Source organism: Danio aesculapii, chromosome 4 (genome assembly GCF_903798145.1).
Source record: "Danio aesculapii chromosome 4, fDanAes4.1, whole genome shotgun sequence".
Taxonomy (NCBI): Eukaryota; Metazoa; Chordata; class Actinopteri; order Cypriniformes; family Danionidae; genus Danio; species Danio aesculapii.
Window position 1 is genome coordinate 38909792 of NC_079438.1, and position 26849 is coordinate 38936640.

The 26849-nt window shown below is 37.7% G+C and overlaps 2 protein-coding genes across 4 annotated transcripts in view; one reads left to right on the forward strand and one right to left on the reverse strand.

The window, feature by feature from the left end:
- On the reverse strand, positions 1-26674 carry lrtm2a (leucine-rich repeats and transmembrane domains 2a). Of its 3 annotated transcripts, XM_056455605.1 has the most exons (5): positions 26552-26674; positions 15533-15693; positions 10569-10728; positions 5796-6392; positions 1-4220 (listed from the first exon to the last, which is right to left on the reverse strand). In XM_056455605.1, exons 3-5 carry the CDS (start codon positions 10627-10629, stop codon positions 3763-3765), a joined length of 1116 nt encoding a protein of 371 aa, XP_056311580.1. In that variant the 5' UTR covers positions 10630-10728; positions 15533-15693; positions 26552-26674; the 3' UTR covers positions 1-3762. The 3 variants fall into 3 exon arrangements, with proteins under 3 accessions (XP_056311580.1, XP_056311579.1, XP_056311581.1); XM_056455604.1 differs by lacking the exons at positions 15533-15693; positions 26552-26674 and adding an exon at positions 13725-14530; XM_056455606.1 differs by lacking the exons at positions 15533-15693; positions 26552-26674 and adding an exon at positions 12964-13714.
- cacna2d4a (calcium channel, voltage-dependent, alpha 2/delta subunit 4a) overlaps positions 1-26849 on the forward strand; it is a 55752-nt gene that overhangs the window by 23574 nt on the left and 5329 nt on the right. The window contains exons 27-35 of the mRNA XM_056455608.1: positions 19288-19349; positions 22564-22578; positions 22678-22725; positions 22852-22914; positions 24123-24193; positions 25909-25984; positions 26296-26348; positions 26432-26487; positions 26641-26661. Coding sequence (XP_056311583.1) covers positions 19288-19349; positions 22564-22578; positions 22678-22725; positions 22852-22914; positions 24123-24193; positions 25909-25984; positions 26296-26348; positions 26432-26487; positions 26641-26661 — 465 coding nt within the window. The remainder of the gene's footprint in view (positions 1-19287; positions 19350-22563; positions 22579-22677; positions 22726-22851; positions 22915-24122; positions 24194-25908; positions 25985-26295; positions 26349-26431; positions 26488-26640; positions 26662-26849) is intronic.

Here is a 26849-nt window from a genome sequence, read left to right on the forward strand (position 1 = left end):
TTTACGGAAATACATTCTTTATTCATTTTTAACACAGAATTATATCACAGCTCACAAATCATATTCCAAACTGATTTTTATCAAGCGAAAATATAAAGAAGGATCTCATATCAGTCTTAGAAAAAAGGTCAAGTGAAGAAAGGGTCACATCAATAAGCTATAAGATATTAAATCAGAACTTCGGAGAGATTTTGAAGATGCTTTCAGCTCAGTCAATTGGACAAATCCTTTCCTTTCATCCATCCAATGGGATTTACAAAGCCTTTGCTTTGCGGGGAGGTGTAGTGAACTGTGTGTGGTGTCCCTGCTCTTATATGTATGGCCAATACAGAGTAAACACACTGCAGTTGCTGCTCGTTTATAAATGGCCCTTCATATTCACTGACATTACATCACAACTACTCTGTCGGCTTAGATTCAGATAAAGCGCATTGCTGACATCAATAAACAAGCATGTGCTCAGTTTTGAGATTATTCGCAATAAGTGCAATTTGACAGGAAAGTATTAGTCCATCAGTGGCAAAAGTGCTTTTTTTCATAATAGAGGATACAGGGTATGTGTATTGTCGCCCCGTGCAGAGAACAGGCCTACGACACATGCTGTATAAAATAAGAGCTAACTTGAACAGTAACGGCAGGAAAGACCGCAACCATTAGACAAAACTCCTCTTATTAATAATTCATGAGTTTTCTCTCACAGAGAATTTTCGGAGTTCCTCTGCGAAAGAAATTTGCACAGGAAACACAAGGAAAAAAGGTATTCTCAGGGTTTGCAGTCTAGATACTGTTCATAAATAATTTGTAAGACACAGATTAAAATATATACATGTATTCAACATACCCTTGAATAAATGTATACCTGTACTTATATATACTCAGCATATGGCTGCAAATATCACTGAACACAGAGACAAGTCCTAGACGCTTAACTGCTGGTGTCGGTATTAGAACGCAAATTAGTTGTACTTGGATTTACAACTTTTTGCCAGCAACCTTACCAGTAATTTGCATTGGTAATGAATAGTGTGTGGGAAAGATTGTTGCTATAGTTACAGCAGAAGAGCATCCTCTAAATCTTGATGAGGTGGTGTGATATTTGCTCCGCACCCTTGTGCCTACTGCACATCCTTCCTACAGATGGCAGCATTGTGCAAAACACCCAACGATGACGTTATTCTTGACATTAATAGCAACATTATAATCTGGTTCTAAATTTTCAGTATTATGTCGGTTCACATTAAGAGCGTGCAGCAAATTTCTGCCAGTCTTTCTTTCCCTTTCATGTCCAGTCGTTGAGGCTGAATGCGGCAGAAAAGCTTATATTGATGATATCTGTAGCCTTCTGAAAGCCTGAGTCAAATTTATCTGAATTATTTAGTCTAAACAACTTCTGCCCTCAAAGAAAAGCGGATTATGCAAATTGGTCCACAAGCAAAAATTGATCGCACATATGCAATCAATTCTCGTTCATCGTCAGCCCAAGAGAAAGGATCAGACTAAATCAGCTATGACATCTTAGTCCGGAATTAAACAACAGATCAACAAAGACATTGATTTATATTGCACAGAAAAGTCTATCTTAATAAAGTTAAGATTTATTTCCTTCTCAGCTATTGCCTTTCTGTTTTTAGTCAAGAGGGCAGCTATTCTTTAGGACCACTGTGCTTCTTTAACCACCAAGGTGTAATTAACATTTCCAGTAGCCACAATTTGCCACCCTCCACTAACATCAACAGAGTCCTCAACCTGCTCTACATTAGCACTTCACGATACTTCAAGACACTTCACGATAGACACCAGGGCTGGATTCTTCTATTCTTACAAAAACACGTCTGACCTCTAGAGATGAACATGGGGAAACAGCAAACAGTAAACAAACAAAACAATGTTATCAACACAAATTATTATCACACAATACAGAGGACAAACCTCACACTTAAAAACAGAAATCTGGGGTCACGTCACATTGTATAGAATATATTATAGCTGATAAATAAGATGGGAATATTTCCAAATATGATATGCGGGGGATATGTTGTTCATTTCACACTGGGATAGGGTTAAGGGTTACAGTTAGGATTGGAGGTGAGAGTTGGTTAGAGTTTAGTAAAGGAATTAGTAGTAGGGTTGGGAGGTTTAGGGTTGAGGGTTCAGATTAGTGATGGGGGGTTATGGTAAGGCTAGGGATTAGTGTTGGAAGTTTGGGATTGATGGTGAAGATCATTTATGGAGCGTTATGGTAAATGGTTTGGGTGAGTGTTGGAAATTTAGAGCTGGGGTTCAGATTAGTCATGGAGTGTTATGGTAAAAGTTGGTTTTAGTGTTGAGAGTTCAGATTATTGATGGAGTGTTGGAGGGTAAGGGAAAGATTAGTGTTGGGGGTTAAGGGTTGGGTTTAGATTAGTGATGGAGTGTTAGGACAATAGTGTTGGGGTAAAGGTCGGAGGTTCAGATTACTGATGGGGTGTTGGGGTAATGGAGGGACTAGTTCAAGGTGTAAAGGTTGGAGGTTAGATTAGTTATGGATTGTTAGGGTAATGGAGAGATTGATGTTCGCGGTTAAGGGTTGGGGGATAATGGAGGGATTAGTGTTGAGTTAAGGTTGGGTGTTAGATTAGTGATGGAGTGTTAGGGCAATGGTGTTTGAGGTTAAAGGTTGAAGGATCAGATTACTGATGGAGTGTTGGGGTAATGGAGGGACTAGTTCAAGGTGTAAAGGTTGGAGGTTAGATTAGTTATGGATTGTTTGGGTAATGGAGGGATTGATGTTTGCGGTTAAGGGTTGGGGTTAATGGAGGGATTAGTGTTGAGTTAAGGTTGGGCATTAGATTAATGATGGAGTGTTAGGGTAATGGAGGGATTAGTGTTGGAGGTTTAGAGTTGGGGTTCAGATTAGTGATGGATTAATATGGCATGACTGGAATTAAAATTGGTGGTTGATGGGTAAAGGTTTAAAACAAGAGCTGGAGGTTTAGGATTACACAGTGTTTACACCGAGCATGGAGATGCTGAAATTGCATGAGGCTGTGTAAACTAGACAAAGTTAACATTACAAATCAATTTGTCCTTTTGTCAGAAGTAGAACAAGCACATACAGTACACCAGAAATTAGGACGTCTGTTTACGGTCTGTGACTCAGTATGATGCATCGAGAAGCAACATTGATTATAATGAGTGTTATTGGTTTTTGATGTGGTGTGGACCCGGTGTAGACAGAGTGTTACCTCAATGGTCAGATGAGCGTATATAGCAAGGGTTGGGATTAGTATTTAAGGGTAAGGGTTAGATTGGTGGTTTTGATTAGTATCCAAAGGGTTGGGATTAGAGGTAAAGTTCTTGGATTGGGGTTGGGGTTATGATTGGATGTTTGGTTTAATGGTTAGGTTGCTACAGAGGCTAATGCTAATGACAGCACATGATCCTCTAGAAACGTCAGGGTTCAGAACTGTGAACAGTTGCATCCACACCTCCTCTGCTGAGATCCTCTCAACATTGGGGGAGGGTGGGGGAGTTTTAAAGTGCTGAGTGGTCCCTCTTGTCCTGGGGCAAATAGGTCAAAGGTCATAGGCCAAAGTTTAGAGATTGAGTTAAGAGTAATTCTGAGAGTCAGAGAGGGTCTCAGGAAGGACAGAGAAACAGGAAACAAGGATGACGAATCCTCCGCTGGGCAGCTAAGGGATCACCAAATGTGCAGCTCAATCAGTAAAGGATTCTTTATATTTGTGGCATACCTCTGAACTTTGACCCCTCTCCCCCATTCCCCTATGCAACTGATGAGATCTGTTTCTCCTCTGGGTCAGCTTCTGCCTCTGCGTCACCCATCAAAGGCTGCCTCTTCTTTAGCTCTCGCTGGTATTTTGCCATCAGAGAGGCATAAATGCAGCCATACGCTGCGGCAGCTACCATCATGATACAAACAATTCCACAAACCACACCAGCGATCACTACTGTACCGATCGCCCTGCGAACACTGACCGGCCGATAGCGCTGCTTCACACAGTCTGGTAGCTCTGCCTCTGTACGTACTACAGCACTGTCAGATGACGGAGCGGCTGTTCCTCGAAAACATGGTGGCGATCCACCTTTTGTGCTCCCAGTCCCGCCCCCATTTTCATCCTCCAATTGCAGACAGTAGTTGAACATCTCCACAGGAACGCCCCTGATGTCACGGCCCCTTAAGTCCTTCGGAAGTGTACACTCAACAGCATCGACATAACCGCCTACAACAGAAAGCAACAGAACAAGACAAATCAAAAGTTTAGCTCTCTGAGGTAAACAATAGTCACCTCTAATTAATTTAAATGGCTGCTTCAAGCCCTCCAAAATAGCACTGCACAGCTTAGAGGGTCAGCAGCCCTCTTCAATTTGCGTGTGTGTGTTTGTTTGAGAGGAAGAGCAGTAGCTGGTGTATAATTAATAAGCCTGACATGCATACAGAAGCTCTGTTCCAAAACCCAGTGAGCTGCCATGCTGCCTCCTGCTCACAGCTGCCTTCGAATGTCATGCTAACTGTCATAGAACCTCTTAAGTGAATAATTTGGAGTGCTCTATGTGGGCAGAAACTGCACGTCAATCAAAGTCTTTCACACAGGGCAGCAGAAACACAATTGATTTTAATATAGCTTGACAGTGGCACCTTGCTAATGCTGCAGTAATCCACTACATATAATACATACCGCACAAATTCCAAGTAAAGTAATGTATATTTTAAGACTTTCAGTACTGAATGAAATTTACTCCACCATCCTGTTAATAAAATTGATTGTGAGTTTCGATGGAACTAAATGTTATAATTTATTCAAAAAAGTATCTTAGAAGGCAACGCAAGTAAGAAGCCTACCTTCATGTCAAGAGACCATCTATGATGCCTTAAAATCTTGCCTCCATATGCAGCTCACTAGGTTCTGGAGCAGCACAAGAGAGTCAGAGCCCACCAAGACTGGAGTCTCTTTCTCACACACACTAAAAGCTTTGTGACTCAGCCTCTCATGTCTGTTTCAAATCCCCCTCCCTCTTAAAGCTGCTCTGAAATAGAATGAAATGAGTTTCTCTGACTCAGAGTAGAAGGATTGAGACAGACCGAGAAAAATAGAAAGCGAGAGGTATGGAGAATAAAAAGCAGAGGATTCTCAGTTCTTTTTCACAATGATTTCTGGGGTTTTGCCACATTTCATTGCCAATAATAGACAAAAGATGGATGAAAATTAATAGGTAGAGAGAGTGGGTATAATATGTCTGGAGTGTTATGCACTTACATTAGGTTACAGCTCCATCTGTTAAGAGGCTTAATAAACCTCTTCTAAAACAGATCACTTTTAAATTCTCATTCAAAGTCCTTTTAAAATGCCAATAAGCATACACTTCACATGATTGCACATACAATTTTAATGCAGTACAGTAAGTTGCTATGTTGAATACTATAACTTGTGAGGAAAATAGCTGATTTTGATTTTAAATATTTATAGGTGAATTATTTATTGAACACTGCTGTCTATTATTATACTGTTGTTGCTGCCTCTTTATGAGTTCACTGTAGAAAAATATTATTATATTTATATAATCTAGTTTGTCAAGATAAGTTCAGTTTTGGACAAATTGTCCAAAAAAATGTCCCACCTGCAGGACGGTGACAGTTAAGGGAAGACAATACAGTAAAGGGAAGACAATTCACTGTGGACTATTCCAAAGAATACCTTGGTAAAATCCAGGAAATTCATAGCCTCTTGTGGTTTATTGCTTAAATGACGTTTGTACACCTGCAGAAAGTAAAAACACCACACACACAAAGCTCTCACCTCTGTATATTAGCCACTCCATCCAGTGTTTGAAGTCTCTCAGGTTGCAGTCACACTCCCAGGGGTTCATGCCCAGCTCCAGGTGCTGAAGGTTGACAAGAGGCTCAAACGTGGCTCTCTCCAGGGCGTGAAGTCTGTTCCCAGCCAAGGAGAGCCAGGTTAGCTGTTGCAGCTCATCTAGGAGGCCCAGTGGCACAGCGGCCAACCCATTCAGAGACAGATCCAGCTTCCGCAGATGGGTCAAGCCGCGAAACAACTCGCGATCCAAAACCGTCAGGCTGTTATTACGCAAACTCAAATCGCTCAGGTTACTCAGCTCACGAAACAGTCTGGAAGGAAGGTTGTCCAGGTAGTTGTTGGACAGGTCGAGTGTCTCCAGGGTGCTCAGGTTGGCAAAAGTAGAGACGGACAGGGAGGAGAGGCGGTTATTGGCCAGAAAGAGGGTATGTGTGCCCTCCGGGAGAGAAGTGAGTGCGGGCACAGATACTAGACTCCTCCCACTGCAGTTAGCTTCCAGTGAGTTGCACACACATTCTGAAGGACAGCCAGCGCATAACTGCAGCAACGTAGCACACACACTCAGCACACCTAGAAGACCTGTGTTTAAGAAGAAAAAGAAAGTGTATATCGTCTGAAAGGTGACAACATCCATTTGCTCTTGAAAGCTACTATGTGAAAAATGTGACAGGTGTTGATTTGGTGCCACTGAGAATCACATGTACAGTATTTAATTAAGCAGATGCCTGGACTAAACCTGTGGCTGCTGATCTTACCATACTATTTTAAACTTATGAGTTTATGTAAAAATATGCACAGACCTCTGGCATACAGGGGTATTTTTATTGCACCTACAAGAAGCTACAGTCTGTTGCAGTTTCTCTCGCTCTGCCTATGTGTGTGTGGCTCATAAATCACACAAAATGAAGAATTTTGAAAATGTAAAAATGCAGATTGTTTCCTTTTAGGGTTGGGGTTTGGGGTATGGTGATAGAATACACAGTTTGTACAGTATAAACATCAGCTGCATCCCATACAATTGCATACTTATCCACTATTCTTTTGTAGTATAAATAGTGTAAGTAGTGCATTCACACTAAAAACAAACAAAAAAAAGTGCACTTTAATTACCCGGATGATGCACTCATTCATCCGGTAAAATGAAGTGTGGAATGTTGGACACTTCACACACTTAACGACCACAGGTTTGCTCACGTAGCTGAAGGGGCAGAGCTATCCACATGTTGGATTACTTTATTTATTTTGGATGGTGAAAGCAAAATTCTCCTACGAAAGTGAGTATAGCGACTCCCCATGGTGAATGCGTTTATACTCATGGCAGGTATTATTTGATAGTTTGGTCATTTATTTCACTGATTTGGCAACCGTCAAACATCATCAGGGAAACGGTTTGAGTTTCCACTAAGAAAAAAACATTAGTGCTCCATTTGAGACGACACTACATACATATACTATGCTGTTGAGTGTGTAAGGGCAAAAGTACATAGTGCATGAGTGCATAGTGTATAGAGTGCCATTTGAGACGCAGCTATCATTAAGTGTACAGTATGGAAGTCCCCATAAAGTTAGTTGCACAAGTGTATGTACGTGTGTGCTTGTGTACACTGCACACCAAACTGTCAGTCAGTCGATGTTGCGCCATTAGTCAGCATCTGTCAGGCTAGTTTTTACAGTGTGTTGTGCACATATTGGCTCAAGTTAGGTTCACATAGGCAGCAGTTTCAATGACAGGTTGCTCTGTTTAGTGTGGTTTTTGTTCAATTTATATAACTAGTCAGAGCTTGAGAATTAATAGTGAAAGTGGTGAAAGCACATGATGGCACATACAGAATGTAGTTCTAAAGTTACTTCTTATCAGAGCATTTGAATACACAAATATTCCTTTAGATCTTACAGGGAGGCTATAATACATCTTTCGTGCTTTATTGTTGATTAACTTTGCATATGTTTTGGACTCATGCATATCATGGAAATATTTTTTTGATTTGAAGGACAAATATGATTTGAGACTGTTTTTGTGCAAACTCATTTCTAAAAAGCTTCTCCAGTGGCATAAGACTTCTCTGTTCTAAATGAATGCTTTATTTGTGGTATTGTGTGATGGGAATATAATGTGCCTCAGAGCTAAACAGAGGATGTCCTCTGCTCTGCCATGACAAAACAAACATTTGCCAACTGTTCATCACCTCTCTCTTTTATGCAACAGTGTGAGAGGGTGGGGAGATTTAATTCTCATTGTGTATGAAACAATCACACACTATGAATGGATACTGTGGTTTTAACGTCAAGTTCCCAGTTGTCTTGTTGATGAAAGTGTGTGTGTGATAGTGTTTGGCAGTTTGAGAGTGCAGACAGATGCAGTTACAGCACTCAGATATCGGATCCTGACCAGCCTCAACACCCTGATCCCTCTGTAATCAGAGACACATACAATCATCGCAAACACACACTCTCTCATACACACTCACACAATTCTGTGTAATCTCAATAATTAATCCATCCTCTTAAACTATGTAGTTGTGAATCATTCTAGAATTGCTGTTTTGGCCCGTCAAACTTCAATCTCAAGTATCTCCATTTCTCCTCTAATATTTTATTCCATTTGTACGAGAACAAAGGTGTGTCAGGACATCAGTTATATGAATGTGTTCTTGAAACACAATGCTCGTGAGTTATGCTTTCTATCTGTTCAGAACAATCACTTTCTAAAAAACTACAAAGATGCCTGTATTTCATCACAGAAATCTCCTAGAGAGCAGACGTACTGTGGTTTAAAATAAGATGGATGTCTGTTCTGTGCCTGCACTCAGATTTCCCCTTAAAGGTTGTTTTACTATACCTCTTTTCTTACCCTATAGGATTTGAAAATTTTATAGTATGAGTCTAGATGCCAGAAAAAAATTATGCAAATGCTGAAACACAAAGAAACTCTGGAGAACATGTTGGTTTGATTCTTGACAATGAAAGAATTTTAAAAAGCAACAAAAACACAAGCATAAGACTTGTGCTATATAATGTATAATTTATAATCTTATGAATTAATAACCTAGTGACTAGGGCTGCACGACATTGGAAAAATCTGACATTGCCATATTTTGTTTTGCCGCGATATATAATGCGATATGAATATAAGTTTTACTAAATGATTTGAATAGCTTTATTTGGAAAGATTTTATTAATTCGACTGGCGACGATCAAGTCTTCGTCTATGCAGTGCATTTGCATCAATTATAATAAATTAAAAGCAAAAAATAAATAAATGAACAGTGCTTTATGGTCGTCTGGGGAGTCTAACAGCATTCAAGTACAGCGATTGAACAGTTGAATGTAAAATAACATGGTCGCCGTTGTATAAACAATCAAAAAATGTATGATATTTTTATCTTTTAATCTTTAATGAACAATCAAATCCTGCGATGTGTCTATTGCAGATACACACATTGTGATTGTGATATCGACGCTCAAACGATATATTGTTCAGCCATACTAATGACTGTCTAAAATTTAAATAGGTTTTTTTGTAAAATATTTTCCTCCACTTGACTATTCATTTCAACTACCAGGTCTGTCCAATTTGATCATTCAGTCAGATTTAAAAACACTTACATTAAATAAAAACATAGATATTAATTGAAATGTTCCACATCAAACAAACGATTCCTTCACAGAAATCTCTTGAGAATGCACAAGAACTAGTTTGGATATCAAGATTATCAATGAATAATGAAGACTTCAGGCTTTTCTTCACACAAAGCTACTTCAAGACTTCAGAAGACCATATAAAATGTGCTGGTCTTTTAAGATAATTTTATGGATTATTTTTGTTGTTGTTGTTGTTGTTTTGAAGGTTGACAGAATCTGTCCTCATTCACTTTCATTAAACTGAAGAAAGTAGCCAGGCTATTCTTTTAAAAAGCTTTGTGTGCTCTCCAGGGGGAAAAAGCAATATTTTCCGCATTGACTTGTTTGACTCTCTCACACCAAGAACAATCACTAAAACAATAACTATAATAATTTTGTCATCTGCTGCTAAACGCTCAAGATTGACTCTTATTGGCTGTCAATGTTTTTATGATTCACCATCTGGAATAGATTGCTTCTAGTGATATTGTTCCTCTGAGCCAATATTATTATAGTGGTGGTGTGGACTCTCATTTTGGTGTGGCTAGTCATTTAAATTTGGAATAAACATATCTTTACTGTTATAGATAATATCCTTGGTGTCAATGAGCCTTAAAGGAGCAGGTGAAATTCTTTCACTATACATTAATAAGTACTGTATACTGTATAAGACAATGCAGCAGAACTGTGTATACAAGTACTGTATGTATGTATGTATGTATGTGTGTGTGTGTGTGTGTGTGTGTGTGTGTGTGTGTGTGTGTGCGTGTGCGTGTTGCTTCTTTTTTGCCTTATGCAGATCTTTAATCAGACACACATGAACTAAAGCCATCCTTATCCATCTGTTGCTGGGGCAGCTGGTGATGTTTGCCGCACTCTATACCACGCTATAAACACCCACACAGACACATATGTCAACACACAATATCTTTCCTCTACATTAATAAAAACAGATCATTTTCTGAAATGTATCATGTTGCATGCTATTGACATGTAAATAATTGTTTAGTCACTATTTGGACATGAAGCATTTAAAAGCTATGAATGGAGTCTGTCCTTAAATACTGTAGAAGCCCAACCCCTACAGAAGAGCAAATGCGCGTGTGTGTGTGTGTGTGTTTGTTTTGGGCTCACCTTGGCTGTCCGGATTTCCTCTCCTCCTTCGACCCACTGTAGGTGCAGTGCAGAGCTGCATGTCTGCGCTTCTACGACTGCAGCTGCCTCAGATCTGCTGTGGCATCAGCTGGCCCTGATGCCAGCCTCCACAGGCAGTGATACGAGGCCAGTGACCAGACTGCAGAGAGAGTTTAAAGGATACTCAGTTTTTTTCTATACTTAAATGACTTCTGAAGGTGAAAGCATGCTTTCTGACAGTCTCATGCAGAATAGTTTTGAGCATATAGAAATTAAATACTGAAAACAAGAAATAAAAACTAATAACTTTTGAACAGGTTTACAATGCAAATCCAATTTGATCCACTTGTTTGGTAACCAAAGCAAGTCTCATATAATTATTTAATTTATTCATTTTCCTTCGGCTTAGTATGTATTTCAGAGGTTGCCACAGCGGAATGAACTGACAATTATTCCAGCATATGTTTTACGCAGCGGATGCCCTTCCAGCCACAGCCCAGTATTGGGAAACACCCATACACACTTATTAACACACACACTCAAACACTACGGCCAAACTGGAGCACCCAGAGCAAACCCACATGAACACACAGAGAACATGCAAACTCCACACAGAATTAGTCCAGCCAGGACTCGATTCAGCGACCGTCTTGCTGTGAGGCGACAGTGCTAACAACTGAGCTACCATGCCACCCCTCTCATATATCTACTAAAAGACAGAAAGTATTACTTTAGAAAGTGCATTGTAAATACATTTTTACACACATATTTATATATAAATCTGTGTGTGCAGATTCTGTGTGGGCCTAAATGTCAGTAACAACAGTATCAATTTCATGTCATGTTAGTTTTCATATCAGCTCACATTCCATCAGTGTTTTTCCTATATGCTTCACTCAAGTTGAATGGAAACACATTAAATGGTGAAGGAGAAAAAGAACAATGCATCTTGAATATATTTATTAAATCTATTTAACATATTACAATATTGTGCAGTGATAGAAAGCACAATCCCATGCTATCCGAAAGGAAAATTAAAAAAAGTAAAATGCCAAATGAGGGCTCTTGAATGTTTAATATGATTTATTTGAATATTTTACTACTGAATAATAGTATTAATATTTAATATGAATTATTTTCCCAGGTGAATTTAAATGAAGACAAATAGAGCCCTCTGATTTTCAGATTTTTTATTTAACCCAGTGTTCCAGCTCAATCTTTTAATCTGTCATTTTTTAATCAGATAAGATCTGAATATAAGCTTTAAATATTTTGATTCCTAATCAAATTTAAGGGATTGTGAGCTGATGAAAAATGTACAATAAATCATAAAATCCGTAAAAAAAAGATACAAAAGAACTGGCTTGTTAACTCAAATCAGAAACCTATGAATATATACAAATGTGTTGTTAAATTATTGATACATTTAGATTTATTTTTAGTTTTTAATCAAAATATTTACGCCAAAGTGATTTGGCTGACTTTAAAGCTCTATATGCTTACTGTATGTCAACAACTGTTTCTATTTGTATGTCTCCTATAGCATTATTTCAAGAAAAACGTCAGCGACAAACTTGATACTTCAATCAAACATAACCGAAATATCCTTCAGTTCCCTTGAGCTATGAAATAGCAACAATTGAGCAACAACTTAACTTCCCTCCTGGTACAAAGCCATCTACAATACAGCGGTGCTTACTGTAAAACAGCTCTCCAGGGTACAAACTGTAGTAGAACTGGCACTGCAGATGCGATTTAGTTAATTGCGGTACAGTAATACGACACTTACAGCACACGTCAGAGATGGGAATATTATTTTTATAATGACGTACAATTATGTAACACTAGTTGTATAACGCAATGCTGTGAATATGTGTGTGTGTGTGTCTCAGATCATTGAGCACAAGGTTACAAGTTGCTTCTGTTTACGCCAGGCCGGTTTGCTGTAAAATGGCCGCTGCTGTCTTAGACTCTCTTCCAGTGACACTTCGGCCTTGTCACCTGCCACATCCATCACACTGTGTGTGTCTGTGTGTGTGTGTGTGTGTGTATTTGCGCAACGCAACACCAATTCACCAGCCTGTCATCCGAAACGGCACAGTGGAAAAATGTGCAGACATTTAGAGGTTGTATTGCACGAGTGTGTGCAAGAGTTTCTGAAAACACCTTTTGGAGTTGCTCAACACGTGAATATTTTCTGCGCATTGTGTTTCCTAGAACATGCAAGTTTGAGAGTGTGATAATATGCGAGTGTGTGTGTGTGTGTGTGAAGGGAGGATAATTAGTTGAGGGATGTGTTATTTGACTCCCAAGCATGCAGCCCGCACATACACACTCACACACACACACACACACACAGAGACACACACACACACGTGATGTAACAGTCTCTCACTTTAGCAGCATCTCTCTCCACGTCCAGTTCAGCACATATTTCACACATTCTCACCCCACGCCGTACTAACTTCCTGTGAATGCACAAGGTCAACTATGCATGTGTGTGTGACAGCATGTATGTTGTTACAGTGACACATAAGTAAATAGAAACGCCCTTTATATGTTCACCTATGAACCAGTCTTGCTGGTTCCTTTTCTCATCCACACACATAAAAGAAGGCCACTGAAGTCAACAGAGGCAAGAACAAAGCCAAGAAATGTTTGAAACAAAGACGTGGAGGCCATGGGGATAAATTATTAAAAGCAGAATCACAAACAAAGACACACGCGCTCACAAAAACACCAACATGCTCACTCAAGCAACACATACAGTGTGCGCAAACACATATGAACCTATAACACAAATGTTTTGGCCCTGTTATAACTGTGTATAGTCAAGTGTTTAATTCCATATTGTTGATAGCATCTAACATCCCCTACATTCTACATTACATCCCATACATACACACAAAAGCAGCATTCCAGCACATCACCTCCACTCACATACATTTCCTTTGTGTCAGAATAATAATAATACTAATAAAAAGACTGGACATCACATGCTCTGTAACCTAAAACAACAGGCAAATGTGTCTATCACACACACACACACAGAGGAAAACCCATCCTTCGGCAAACATCATGCACTGCCATCGCAATTATAATCAAACTGTCATGTGTGCATGTGTATGTGATATTGGTTAACAGTGTTTCACTCACCGTCTTTAGATGCCGTCCTTCTTGGCGTCCCCCCCCAAGCTCACACACACACACTCACACACACACACACGCGCACGCACACACGCACGGTTGTGGGAGAAATGAGCGAATAGCAGCTCTCGTAACGCTCCAATATGGAAATGAAAATATCCTTCCGCTGCCAAGAGCAACGGCTGCCACAGAAGGAGAGATGGATTGGAGGAAGGAAAAAAAAACGATTAAAATAAAGAAGAGGGAGATGAAGGAGGGGAGTTAAATCCTGCGCAATGCCTTGCTGTAATGCTCAGAGAGAGAGGAGGACACATAGAGAGCGCGAGAGAGAGAGGGAGAGAGAGAGAGAGAGAGAGAGGGGAGGAGGAGGGGGAGGTGAGCTCCAGTCTTTCAATTCTCTGTGGTTTCCAGCAGATCGGCTCGCCTCTGTGTTGGTATATTGAGTCCACAGAATGCACTTGAGTGTGTGTGAATGTGTGTGTGTGTCAGGAGGTTGTCTCTCAAGCGCGTGCTGTCCTCGGGCTAGCCTTTGGTGCGCATGTGTGTCTGTGTGAGTATGTGTGTGTGAGTAAGTGTGTTTGTGTGTGTGTGTGTTGCTTTCTCCATATGTGCATGTGGTGAGGCGTGCAGTGTAAGCGTGTGCCAGCCTTGTCAAAGATAGTAACATTAGTGAGGGATGAGGGGAGAGAGGAGGGGTCGAAAAAACAGCTGATTCTTTCTCCCTCTATATAGATAGATAGATAAATAGACTGACAGAGATATGATAACACCAATCCATTTATGCTCTATGATGCCACAGTATCTGTCTATCTATCCATCCATCCATCCATCCATCCATCCATCCATCCATCCATCTATCCATCTATCCATCTATCTATCTATCTATCTATCTATCTATCTATCTATCTATCTATCTATCTATCTACCTACCTACAGTATCTATCTATCTATCTATCTATCTATCTATCTATCTATCTATCTATCTATCTATCTATCTATCTATCTATCTATCTATCTATCTATCTATCTATCTATCTATCTATCTATCTATCTATCTATCTATCTATCTATCTATCTATTTATCTATCTATCTATCTACCTACCTACAGTATCTATCTATCTATCTATCTATCTATCTATCTATCTATCTATCTATCTATCTATCTATCTATCTATCTATCTATCTATCTATCTATCTATCTATCTATCTATCTATCTATCTATCTATCTATCTATCTATCTATCTATCTATCTATCTATCTATCTCAAAATCAAAACATTGTTCTATCATTGTAGGTAGACTGATGAACAGATTAAAACCTTTTTAAAATCATTCCTTCCTTCGTTGTGGATAGCCAGATGAATGGATCCAAACATGCATGAATGGATAGACTAATCCAATCACATGTAGCCAACGCAAGCAGCAAGGCATTTTACACTCTGTGATGTCATCAGACTGTTGACATCATGCAGTTCAGGAATGCAGTCATACATGTACTGGCCCTTGTTCACACCGACTAACTGGACCAAATGTCATCCACGTACACAAACATTCTCGCTATTGCCTCGTGTGCTGAATAATGCATAAAGGCATGCAGGCCACGCTGCAGCACCAGCACCTCAAAAATGGAGAAATGCATCCAATGCAGCTATTTATAAGAAGAAAAGTGTTCTGCGACATCAGAAGCATTTACCTCGTGTGTGTTGTGGGCTGTTGCAACACACCGGGTACTTCAGAAGGACCTCAGTGCCGCCCACATGCTTTCACATGCCAGACATTGACAAGAAAAAGCACTACAGCTCCATTAAATCCTTACCATGCCTTTCCTCTCCTTATCAGAAGCCCTGTAAATGTTATGAAGTGTGTATGTGGGGGTGTGCATTGATGATCCCGTGTGCAGCTCACGTTGAGGACAGTGTCATATTTTGGTGGTGAGTATTCAAGGTGTCGGTAGGGGCTGCGCTGACATCATGTTACCTAAGCAACAGAGAAAAAGAAACAGAGAGAGAGAGAGAGAGAGAAAGAGGTGGGGGGATTGAGAGGGTGTTTTTTGACTCACTGTTAGCGTATGCTACTTGAGCTCTTCGTGATAATCTGCAATGTAAAGACCCTGCTGCTCTGTTAGCCACTGCGCACATACCCTGCAGTTTAATCCTGGCATATTCAAATAGATATTACCTACATTAGCATAATTTGGTATATATGAATGTAATTAAGAATGTGAAATGCATATTAAGCTAAGTTTAAAGCCTTAGAAGAATCTGCTGGATGGATGGAGAAAGAGTTTATAAATGGTACATGAATTAAAGTGCACTCATACACACTCAGCTTATTTCTACTTCAATAACCCACCCACATCCACATGAGCTGAGGACTGGCCATTAAGCTTATTATGACCAGAAGAATTTCATTCTTAATTAACGAGGTATTGTTTTACATAATTGAAATAGCTCAAATTCACAGCCATGATAATGGTCACCTCTTTGCCTCTGAAATGTTAAGCTCTGACGCACTTTCCGCAAATATCTGTTCACTTGTGTCCCATAAATTTTAAAGCATTTAGAGGCATAAATCCATGTTTATTTTTGCATAAGCTATTAAATGTTAAAACAGTAGCTATTATATAAAATGTACCTACCATGGAAAGTAGTTTACATTAGATTTTACAAAGCCTAAAATAGAACAATTTCAAATGACAAAAATGTATAATTTAACAATGTACAGTACCACATTTTGCACACATTACTTATCTTGTACCAGAAAAAAATATCTTAATCTAATTATATTGTCTCAATTTTTACACAATGAGGGTGATGTCTGAATGTGTCAATCTCAGCCATTCTCGTTATTTTACTTATCAATGGGTAATTCACTGGATGCGAATTACAGGGAGGTATGACCCACCTAATTAACGCTTGATCCCCCCAGTAAAAGAATGTCAAAACAAGATATATGGGAGTGTGGGGTTGGAGTAAATAGCCCTTTAAATAGTTTGTGCTGATCTGTATATTTATATATATATATTTTTGACTACCCCTATAGTTGTTCATACTATTGTGAATGCATAATCATGGCAAGCAGTCTGCAAGAAAATATACATTCAGCAGTCTGAAACCGACAGATCTTGAGCACCAATAGTGTCTTATGAACAAAAGTGTTCATAAGACACTTTTCTTGTAAAATAGATGTTTGTATATTTAGCCTTTTATTTTAACACGCACCTGCTTGCACATTGAAGTTAAACATTAAATAATAAGTGCAATCCACGTCATTGCATCACCATGCCATCTATATTTCCTCCGGAGTTTCATGTAATTTCGAGTGTTTCATTTTTAATTTGTTGACTTTAACTGCAGTTTGGCACTTTCACTTACATTCAGGAACATTTCATGCATGTCCCCTGTGACAAACGAGATATTGGATGCGAGTATGAACTGCTGGACGAGTGTTGTTTTAATGGAATTTGATATCGCATGCTGTATATCGCATCATTGACTCTGTAGGTGCAGAGAATAGTGTCAAATAGCCATCTGTGTATGGTATATCCTGTCACAAAATGCAACACGATGGTAATAGTTTGATTAAGGTATTTACATGTCTGTTCTGCACTTCAATAATGTGACTCAAATCGGCATTGTCAATATGTCTTAATCCGATTTCTGTTTAGTTCGATTATGACTTTAGTGGGATTAAGGTCATCAAAAATCGCTCTTTACATGGTAGACAATACTCTGATTTACATCTTAATCAGAGTATTGTCTTAATCGCATTAAAATCGGATTATTGGTGTCCATACAAACGTACTCACTGTTTGATTTATAGCAAAAATCATCATTGAGAATCACACATCACTAAAATTGTCAGAGGTTACACTGAAAACTTAAATAAGTATGATTAATAAATTAGAAGTAATTATAATAAATATATAAATTTGATTCACTGAAGCATGTAGTGCACAAATTAACATTACAGAAAAAGTACAATTCGCACCCTGGTACAGTAATATGCAATTATCCATGACTACAAACTAACGGCTTCACTTAGCCTAAATGGGCAGTCCTGTTAACTGAATATAAACGAATATGTACTGCCTGAAATTTGTGAAATGTTTATTGACCAACACAACAGCTTCTGCCTATTCACATATGCCACATACACTTCACACATTCTCTCTTCCGCCGTCACGTCCCTCATTAAAGGTTTTGTTTTTAAACAACAAATGGTAAAATCTGTTCAGTTAACACAGGATTGATTGCTTGCCGTGCTGTCGCTCTGGGGGTTTGGTTGAGGCTTCATGCTGTATCACATCATTATGTTTGTTTTTATGTGTGGGATGTTTGTGTGGAAAAGAGAATGACAGAAGCTCAGAAAACTGGGTATTTGCTAAATTATCTGCTCTGCTGGAGTCACATGTCCTCCGTCATTCACACTTCTAACTGCGCTGGGATCCGTCTGCGAGCGAGCTCATCACTATTTTGGGTAATCTTCATTGCAGGCTTGTCTAAATCTTTAGGAAGCTGGAGGAGATGTGGCGACTGTAATCTTCCAGCGTTGTTACAGTATGTCTGCTGGGTCTACGGCTTTATAATACACATCTGCTCATTCAAGAGATTGCTAGCCACCATCTCCGCCCGGAGCAGCTATTACCAACACTGCCCTCCACTCCCTGCCTCTTTATTATCCAACTCTATTAATTAGCTTCAGTCTGATAGATGGTTCTGCTCGGGTCTCTCGCTCTCTCTGAATTATTGAAGTTAAAAGATTTTTACTCAAACGAACAATTTACTGCAGTTTAATCAGAGCCGTCAGCTCACTGCAAATTCCAACTGTCCTACTAATTAGACAACGGCCCATAAACAACCAAACCTTGTTCTGTAAAGCGCAGTGGTTTATAGGCAATGTAGATGTACAGATTGAGTTATTAGGTATCAGGTTTGATATATGAGGTACTGGGTTTAAGGTAATAAACTGAAGTAAGAGGTATCAAGAATGAGCGATGAGATATCAGCTTTAATATATGAGGTATCAGGGCTGAGGCATGAGATATCAGCATATTTCCTATGTTTAAGCTTGTCAGAGTGGGTGGCCACTGATGCATGCTGGGATAATGCATTTGCAAGTCGAATGGAATCGGATGTTGAACCAAAAACTTACATAAACCTGTCTCAGCCTTTTCACATGCACAGCTATGGAAAAAATTTAAGAGAGCACTTAAAAATTCTCTTTTTTCTGGGTTTATAGCTATATGTTTGAGGAAAACATTTTATATTTATTCTGTAAATGATTGATAATGCTTCTTGTAATTTTAATATAAAAAGATGCCATGTTTTTAGATGTTAATATACATTTTTGGACAACAAAATACCAATGTTTGATTTCAGAAGAGCAATGAACTCAGTATTTGGTGAAACAACCCCGGTTTTTAATTACAACCAATGAAAAACAAATTGTACCAACTGCAAAAAAATGTTACCTAATAAATCCAGAATAATTGAGAATTTGACTGATAGTATAACAGAGTATTTTCAAGCTGTAGCTGTAATTTGTGTTTTGTGTGTTTTTCCTTCATAGCCATCGGTGTGCAGATGTCTCTTGAGATGTTGGAAAAAAGGTTTTGGTCCATAGCCAACCAGGTAGTAAAAATATTATTAATGTCTTTCACTGAAATTACAGATATTGCTTGTTGTCCAAGAAGGCACATTTTATGGTTCTGTACATGTTTTGTTAACCTTGAAAAAAGTATTATTATATTAAATTATATTATATTGGAGCATAAATTTAACACTTGCCGATTGCCAAATGCAACCAAAATAATTTCTGATGAGTGTTTCTCACCAGTTGGCTTATAGTTTTTTAGCAATGTCTGAAAATGCTATATGATTTAGCATGATTACATCATCTCAAAGATTGTGTTGTTATAATATAAAAATGTTTTATCCGCAACTCATGATAAAAAAATGCAACATTATTCATTTATTTTCCTTCAGCTTACTCTCTATTTCAGAGGTTGCCACAGCAGAATGAACAGCCAACTATTCAACCATGTTTTACACAGTGGATGCCCTTCCAGCGCAACCCAGCAGTGGGAATTAAAAATGCAACATGTCAAATAATAATATACAGTAATATCAAATTGGTTCACAAATCTTTGGTCAACTAAAGAAAAGCTTTTCACAATAGAAATTATACTGTGATAAAAAGTTGTTTGATTAAAAGTTTGAATGTGAAATGAAATAAAATTAAAAGTAATGGTTTAGTTTAGATTAGTTTTGCTGTTAAATTATTGTTGATATTTTTTCTGTTAAAAATAATAGTAGCATTTAGGTGGCATGTTGGCTCAGTGGTTAGCACTGTTGCCTCACAGCAAGAATGTCGCTTGTTCAAGTCCCAGCTGGGCCAGTTGTCATTTCTGTGTGGAGTTTGTATGTTCTCCCTGTGTTGGCGTGGGTTTCTTCCGGTGTTCCAGTTTCCTCCACAATCTAAAGACATGCACTATAGGTGAATTGAATAAACAAAGTAGTCCGTAGTGTATAAGCGTGTGTGTAAATGAGTGTCTATGGGTGTTTCCCAATACTGGGTAGCAGCTGGAAAGGCATCCGCAGCATAAAACATATGCTGGTATAGATGGTGGTTTATTCCGCTGTGACCACTACTGATAAATAACAGACTAAGCCAAAGGAGAATGAATGAATGAATAAATAATAGCATTTCCCCAATAATGTATATACAGTTTCATGGCCAGTACATTCTGTAATATTTATGGCCAGTAAATTTCCTCAACTCATCGGTTATCGGCAGGTGTTGCGAAATGTTAGTTTTAGGCCCTGTCAACAGAATGTCTCCACAAGGATATGTACACAAGCAAACGTGTGATACTGGCCGGATGTGTCTTATCTGTTTAAACACTGTGCATTCTGTGGTGGTAGGTGAAGACACACACAGTGATGTTAGTGGTGACGCTCCTACCACAGGCTTTTGTTTGATATTTATAATACAAACAGAGGATGCTGAGTGTTGAGAGAGTCTAAAAGAATGGCAATAGAAGGGAATATCAGCTTTTACATGATCCTCTGGGAGGAAGCTCTTCCATTTTTCTTGCACCCCTGGGATTTTCCATGCCTCCCTGAACGCTCTTCCACCTCAGCTGGCACATTACCACTATGTCTGTGTTTACTCCTGACTGCAGCGATATTAACTAAAGCTTTATTCACTGATGGAAGGGCTTCTTACTGATTTAATGCCTGAAATTTAATAATCCAAATCCATTAATACATCTACAGAATAAAGATCAGCAACAGCACAAAAGCATGGAACACATGCTAAAAACGCGAGTGCATTGAGAAAAAGATCAAGAGTAATGTCTTTTATACACAAAAGAAGATATCTTGAAGAATGTTGGTACAGGTAGCCATTGATTATCCATTGGTTTTGCCTACTATAGAAATTTAATGGCTACCAGTTTCCAACATTCTTCAAAATATAGATATATTTTTGGTTTAACAGAAGAAAGAAACTCAAACAGATATGAAACAAGTGGAGGATGATTAAATATGGATGTTGAGTAAATAAAGTTTTCAGTTTTAAATGAATTATCCCTCTAAAATAATGCCAATTTTTATAAATGTTTATATGAAAGTAACATACAGTAAAGTAGGGCTGCACGATATTGGAATAATTTGAAATTGCAATATTTTTCCCTCTGAAATATAAATAGCTCTATTTGGAAAGTCATTCATTTTGATTTATTGGGATGATTTCTAGGGGAGCAATGTAATTTATTATATAGATATAATAAACAAACTACAGTCATAAATAAACATAATGAAGCAAATAATAAAGTGAAATAAAAGTGATTTATGATTTACTGAGAGACTAACAATATTCAGGTACAGAAATTGAATAATGAAATGTAAAATAACATCGCATAGTCTTCATCATATAAATTATAATAAATCTTTATTAAACTTCTTTATACGCTATTAAAAAAAATTAAACTCTCTTAAAACGGTCACAGGCCTTAAAAACACTTTGCGGATGATAAACTTTCACACTATTATGAATAAAATCTGTAGTTTTTCCACAAATCCACAAATCCACAAATGTGTTTTAACCTGTGGTTTCTGGTCATATATAACCTTAATTCAACATTTCATTTCTTGCGATGTGACTATTTTGGACCCACACATTGCGATATCGATGCTCAAATGATATTTTGTGCATCCCTACTGTAAATAATGCTTTAAAAGAGAATAAATATTAAATTATTAGTTCCTGAAGGTGTCCAGTTCTTCCTGCATTTTGTTTGAAAATATATGTAGAGTGTCACAAGATGTTTTAGAAATAATTATGCTGGTCCTAAAATTTACTGGTTATTATTAGTACTCAATTATTAATAATGTTAAAATATAATTTTTTTACAAATGTGAGTGTGTATATATACAGTATATATATATATATATATATATATATATATATATATATATATATATATATATATATATATATATATATACACATACATACATACATACATACATACTTGTATTTTCAAAACAAAAAACAGTAGTGCCTCAAATACCTCAAGTACACCTATACTGCAAGATGCATATATTTTGAGCAGTAGATGTACCAAGTATTTACAGGTTCCTTTGAGATTGCCTCATCTGATACATGGCCAGTAAAAGCACACAGGAGCCTGCGCAAATCATGTGATGGCTTAAAGGCAGAACAGTGATGTTATAAGCAGGAGTTTAGATCAAAGCTATCAGTCCTGAGCCAGTGATTTCACATCAATTAACATTTCACCCTTTTTTCACTGCTGCTTCATTTTATCCGGATGACCCTCAGCCGAACGACACAGATGTATGTACGCATTACAAGGATAAACATGATACCATCAAAACGTAATACATAGTAAATGCTCCGTTTCCCCATCTTCATGATTTTCTGTCTCTTTCACAGTGTTCAGGCATAGAGGGGGTTTGTCCTTTAAGCTGTAGTGATAATCCGGTGAGCATCTTATTGCAGTTATAGTGCATAAATTGTGGGTATCAAGATTACAGGCATATGTATGAAAATATGTTTTGCCATTCCTCATTTGAGCATGACATGTGTTTTTTTATTTTTTCTCAACAGGACATTAGCTGCTACGTCACCGACAGTAATGGCTTTATCATCATCTCTAAGGACAAGGCTGATGTAAGAGCACTTAAAGTGACAGGTTAAGGCCAACTTAAAATGACATTCGCAACCCACCAAACATCTGTAATGACGTAAAATGATTTATTTCCAAATGAAACAATATCCATTTAGAAACATGTAGGGCAAGACTGGATTTGTATCATTTCAGCTAATTGATCGGACTGTGAAAATGGCTTATATACGCCAAAATAAAGCCAGATTTCAATGCAAGTAAAACTGTTGTTTTACTCTTAATTACAATATTCAACAGACAGTGTCACCAAAATGACAGGGAAAGCGCTGTTGCAAGTTTTATTAGGTTTTTTTTTCTACATGTTTGCTTTTTTAGTACGTTAGCAGTTAGCCTTTGCTAGACAAGGTTATAGATTTTCATAACACGAAGGTCACCCTAAAAATGCCAAAAATACAGCAAAAAGTGTGATCAAGCTAAGTACGTTAAATGTTTGTACCGTATATGTGTATATAAAATGAGATTTACTGAGGTATTTTACTGTTTACTGTACTTTATTTAGTATTTCCTTATTGATTTATTTATATCTACAACTATTTATAAAGATTTTCAAAAACAGAAAAAATAGATGCCTCCTCACAGTGTGTGTGTCTGCATGCTGTGTTGTAAATCCCTGGTGATTTAGGTTAAGATGCGAAAATGACATGCAGTAAAAATTTATCTAGAGTGCCATTTAAATGGTTCCATTGAAAGCAGGTCACAGTAAAAAGAAATCAATGAAGTCATGAATTAAAGCGTGTCTTGAATAAGGATTTTGTGCTGTAAACAACACCTATTTAAAACAGCCTTTTTAACATTGACTCAGCATAGGAAAGTGACTGTGGCAATGAATGAATATATAAATAAATAAATGCATGAGGTGTTTTCCATCATTAGTAGCGGCCCTATGAGAGCAACCGAGAGAGGGAGAACAGTGCATCATCAGGGTAAATATAGAGAAAGGGAGGGATAACAGGGGTTATCTGAATAATTCAGCGTGCTGGGTGCAGTAAACGCTGACTCTGATGTGGTACTGCAGCCTTACAAAGCCCAAACCCTGTTTAAAATTTGATTTTAGTGTTTTATCAAACAGTAACGTCAACATGCCTATAGTCAAAGAACTAATACATGCACATTCACTGTGAACTGGCATTCCTATTGTGAATAAAATTATCTGTTTTTAAGTTTTAAATAACTGTACTCTCTGATTCTGCAGGTAGGCAAGTTTCTGGGGCAAATCGATGGGTCGGTGATGTCCCAACTCTTGAAAATGGGCATGTTCAAAAGGTTTGAGGATGTTTCTTTGTGTTGCCCATCAGAATATCTACTGTATATATGAATATACTTCATCTAAAAAAATAAAATAAAATCTGTCATTATTTACTCACACTCAAGTTGTTGTTAACCCATAAGATTTTTTAACAATCTTTGAGAAATATATAAGTTTTGAACTTCTGTATTACCAGTTAAAACACAAACTACTGATGCTTTTATTTGCAAAGATATTGGAAAATAAATCAATATTGAGTGGTTGAATTTGAGACATGCTCACTGTTCAAGAGATTTAATTATTCACCTCAAATGACTTTTATTTATATAAAAATCAAGTTCATTCCCTCCATACAGTAATCTGTAAATACTCTGCATACCCAAACTATTTGCAAAAATTTGTTTAAGAACTAGTTAATTAGTGGTGAAGTTAAACAAAAACAATAAAAGAATAAAAGAAAATAAAAGAAAGAACAAAAAATAAAAGAATTATTTATTTAAAAAAAAAAAAAAAAAAATAATAATAATAATAATAATATATATATATATTACACACAGTTAAAGTCAAGTTTATAGCATACAAATTTGGTAAAGGAAGCTCAAGCATGCTTACCTTACATGCAAGGACCAATGAGGATCATTCTTGCATATCAAGCCAGCATATTTGAGCTTCCGCAAAAAGATAAGGTTTGTTCACATACATCAAGCCAGCTTTTATATTGACTGATCAATGTATATATGAATAAAACCATACATTTAATTTGTTTATTATATAAAGCAATCATATAAAAAGACTTGAATTAAACCTCTTAATTTACATGAATTTATACATGATAGTGAACAAAAGAAAAGGCTTTGAATGAGATGTGTTAGGGAGATATCCTTATATTCACATATACATAGTATATTCACATATACTGTCTAAAACCTTGTGGAAAAAGAGAGGTGCGCCACTTCCTCTACCAGTTTTAAAGAGCTCAGGAGCTTGCACTCCCATGATGACTGCTATTGCTGAGCAACCTTCAGCTGCATTCTCCAATGAGCCACCACTTACAAACACATGCTATAGCTCTGATACAAGTAATGTTTATGGAGAAAAGAAAAAAGTGGAAAAGAGTGTTTGGTTGGTTTGTCTGAGGTATTTAATTTACCGTTATAGCTGATATACATGCACAGGGTGAAGCTGATGAGTTGGTTCTTGTCACACGACACACAGTGCAGTTACAATGTTTTCAACTAGAGAAAGTGCCTGCATTGCTCTCTATTTACATGCATTTGAAATAACAAATATGATCATGCAGAAGATGTGATATGTGAACAACCACTAAGAAACTAATCTTACATAGCAGAGTAAAAAATACAATGAAACAGTGTCTTTAGATGTGATAACCGTAGGGTAAATGGGTGGAATAATGAACTTCAGTCAGTTGAATTATTATGAAATAATGGACACCCAAAGTGTAATAGCCACTGACCACATCACCACCTCGGGTGTGCGTTATAAGCTATTAATTCAATGACCTGTCATCATTTATTTGGCTTATATTTTAATATATTCATTATGAACAGAGTGAAAAAAATAGCTTGGAGTTATTGAAAATATTTTTTATTTCTTATGGACTTGTGAAAATGTGAGTAAATGATGAAAGAATTTTAATATTAAGGTGAGCTAACCCTGAGCTGTGATGTGACGCATTAAAGTATAATGATGTCACTGTTTGTGTTTTCCACAGAGTTTTACTCTATGACTATCAGGCCATGTGTAAGGTGCACACTCACTCTGCTAGTGGCGCTCGACCCCTGCTAAGTGTAAGCACCCTCTTGTCTGTTTTAATAACTTCTACTAGAACACAACCGTCAGATGCTATCAGTGTTACATGTGAAATATTGCTATTCTTAACGTGGTATGACTTTATGGGTGGAGGTCACAGGGCAGGTCTGATCTAGCTGAAAGCTTGGCCTTCACATCATGGTTCATTGTGTAGAGAAAAAAACTCAGTCTATATGGTTTCTGTCAAAAAAGCTCTTGCACACATATTCTCAGTGTAATTAAAATGAAAGGATTCCAGCTTGATTCTTTTATTGCATTTTTCCCTTGTTCTGCTTTTTTCTTTCCTCAGCCCTTTTATAATCTTTTGGCAGCACTGAAATGGTTCCTATCCAACTTCCTGTTGTAAGTGTGGCTGATTTTCTGCTCTCTAAAACATCTGTGACTCAGTTCATCCTTTGTAAAATCAGACGGTTTCTCTCCCCCAGCCTTTTACTGGACTTCAACATCTACAATCTGTGGCATTCGGATCACTTTACAGAGGGTATGTGTGAAGTAAACTAATTGTAAATAGTGGCATCACTTTATCATTCATTTGTGTTACTCACCTGTTTGCATGGTCGCTGTCTTCCTCCTTCATCAACTGCTGTCTCATTCCTTTCATTCTGTATCCCTCCTTCATCTCCATTTGTCACAGCCAAGACCTCATTCCATGCATGTAAGTGCTGTCTTCATCACTGTGGGCGAAAAAAAGAGAACAAAGAATTTTTTGTTATGGCTTTCATGTGACATTTTTTATTACTGACTAGATTATTCAAATCCCTCTGTTGTTCAAAGCGTATAATGAGAGTAGCCTATAGCTGATGGCATTTGAGGAGAAAAAGGACATTCATACTGTAATTTATT

Bases quoted from the DNA above. Each gene is read 5' to 3' on its own strand.
- lrtm2a (XM_056455605.1), bottom strand. From the start codon at position 10,629: ATGCAGCTCTGCACTGCACCTACAGTGGGTCGAAGGAGGAGAGGAAAT. The intron at 6,393-10,568 runs GTGAGCCCAAAA...TCTTAAACACAG, and splicing joins AGGAAATCCGGACAGCCAAG to GTCTTCTAGGTGTGCTGAGT. The intron at 4,221-5,795 runs GTGAGAGCTTTG...TTTCTGTTGTAG, and splicing joins GGAGTGGCTAATATACAGAG to GCGGTTATGTCGATGCTGTT.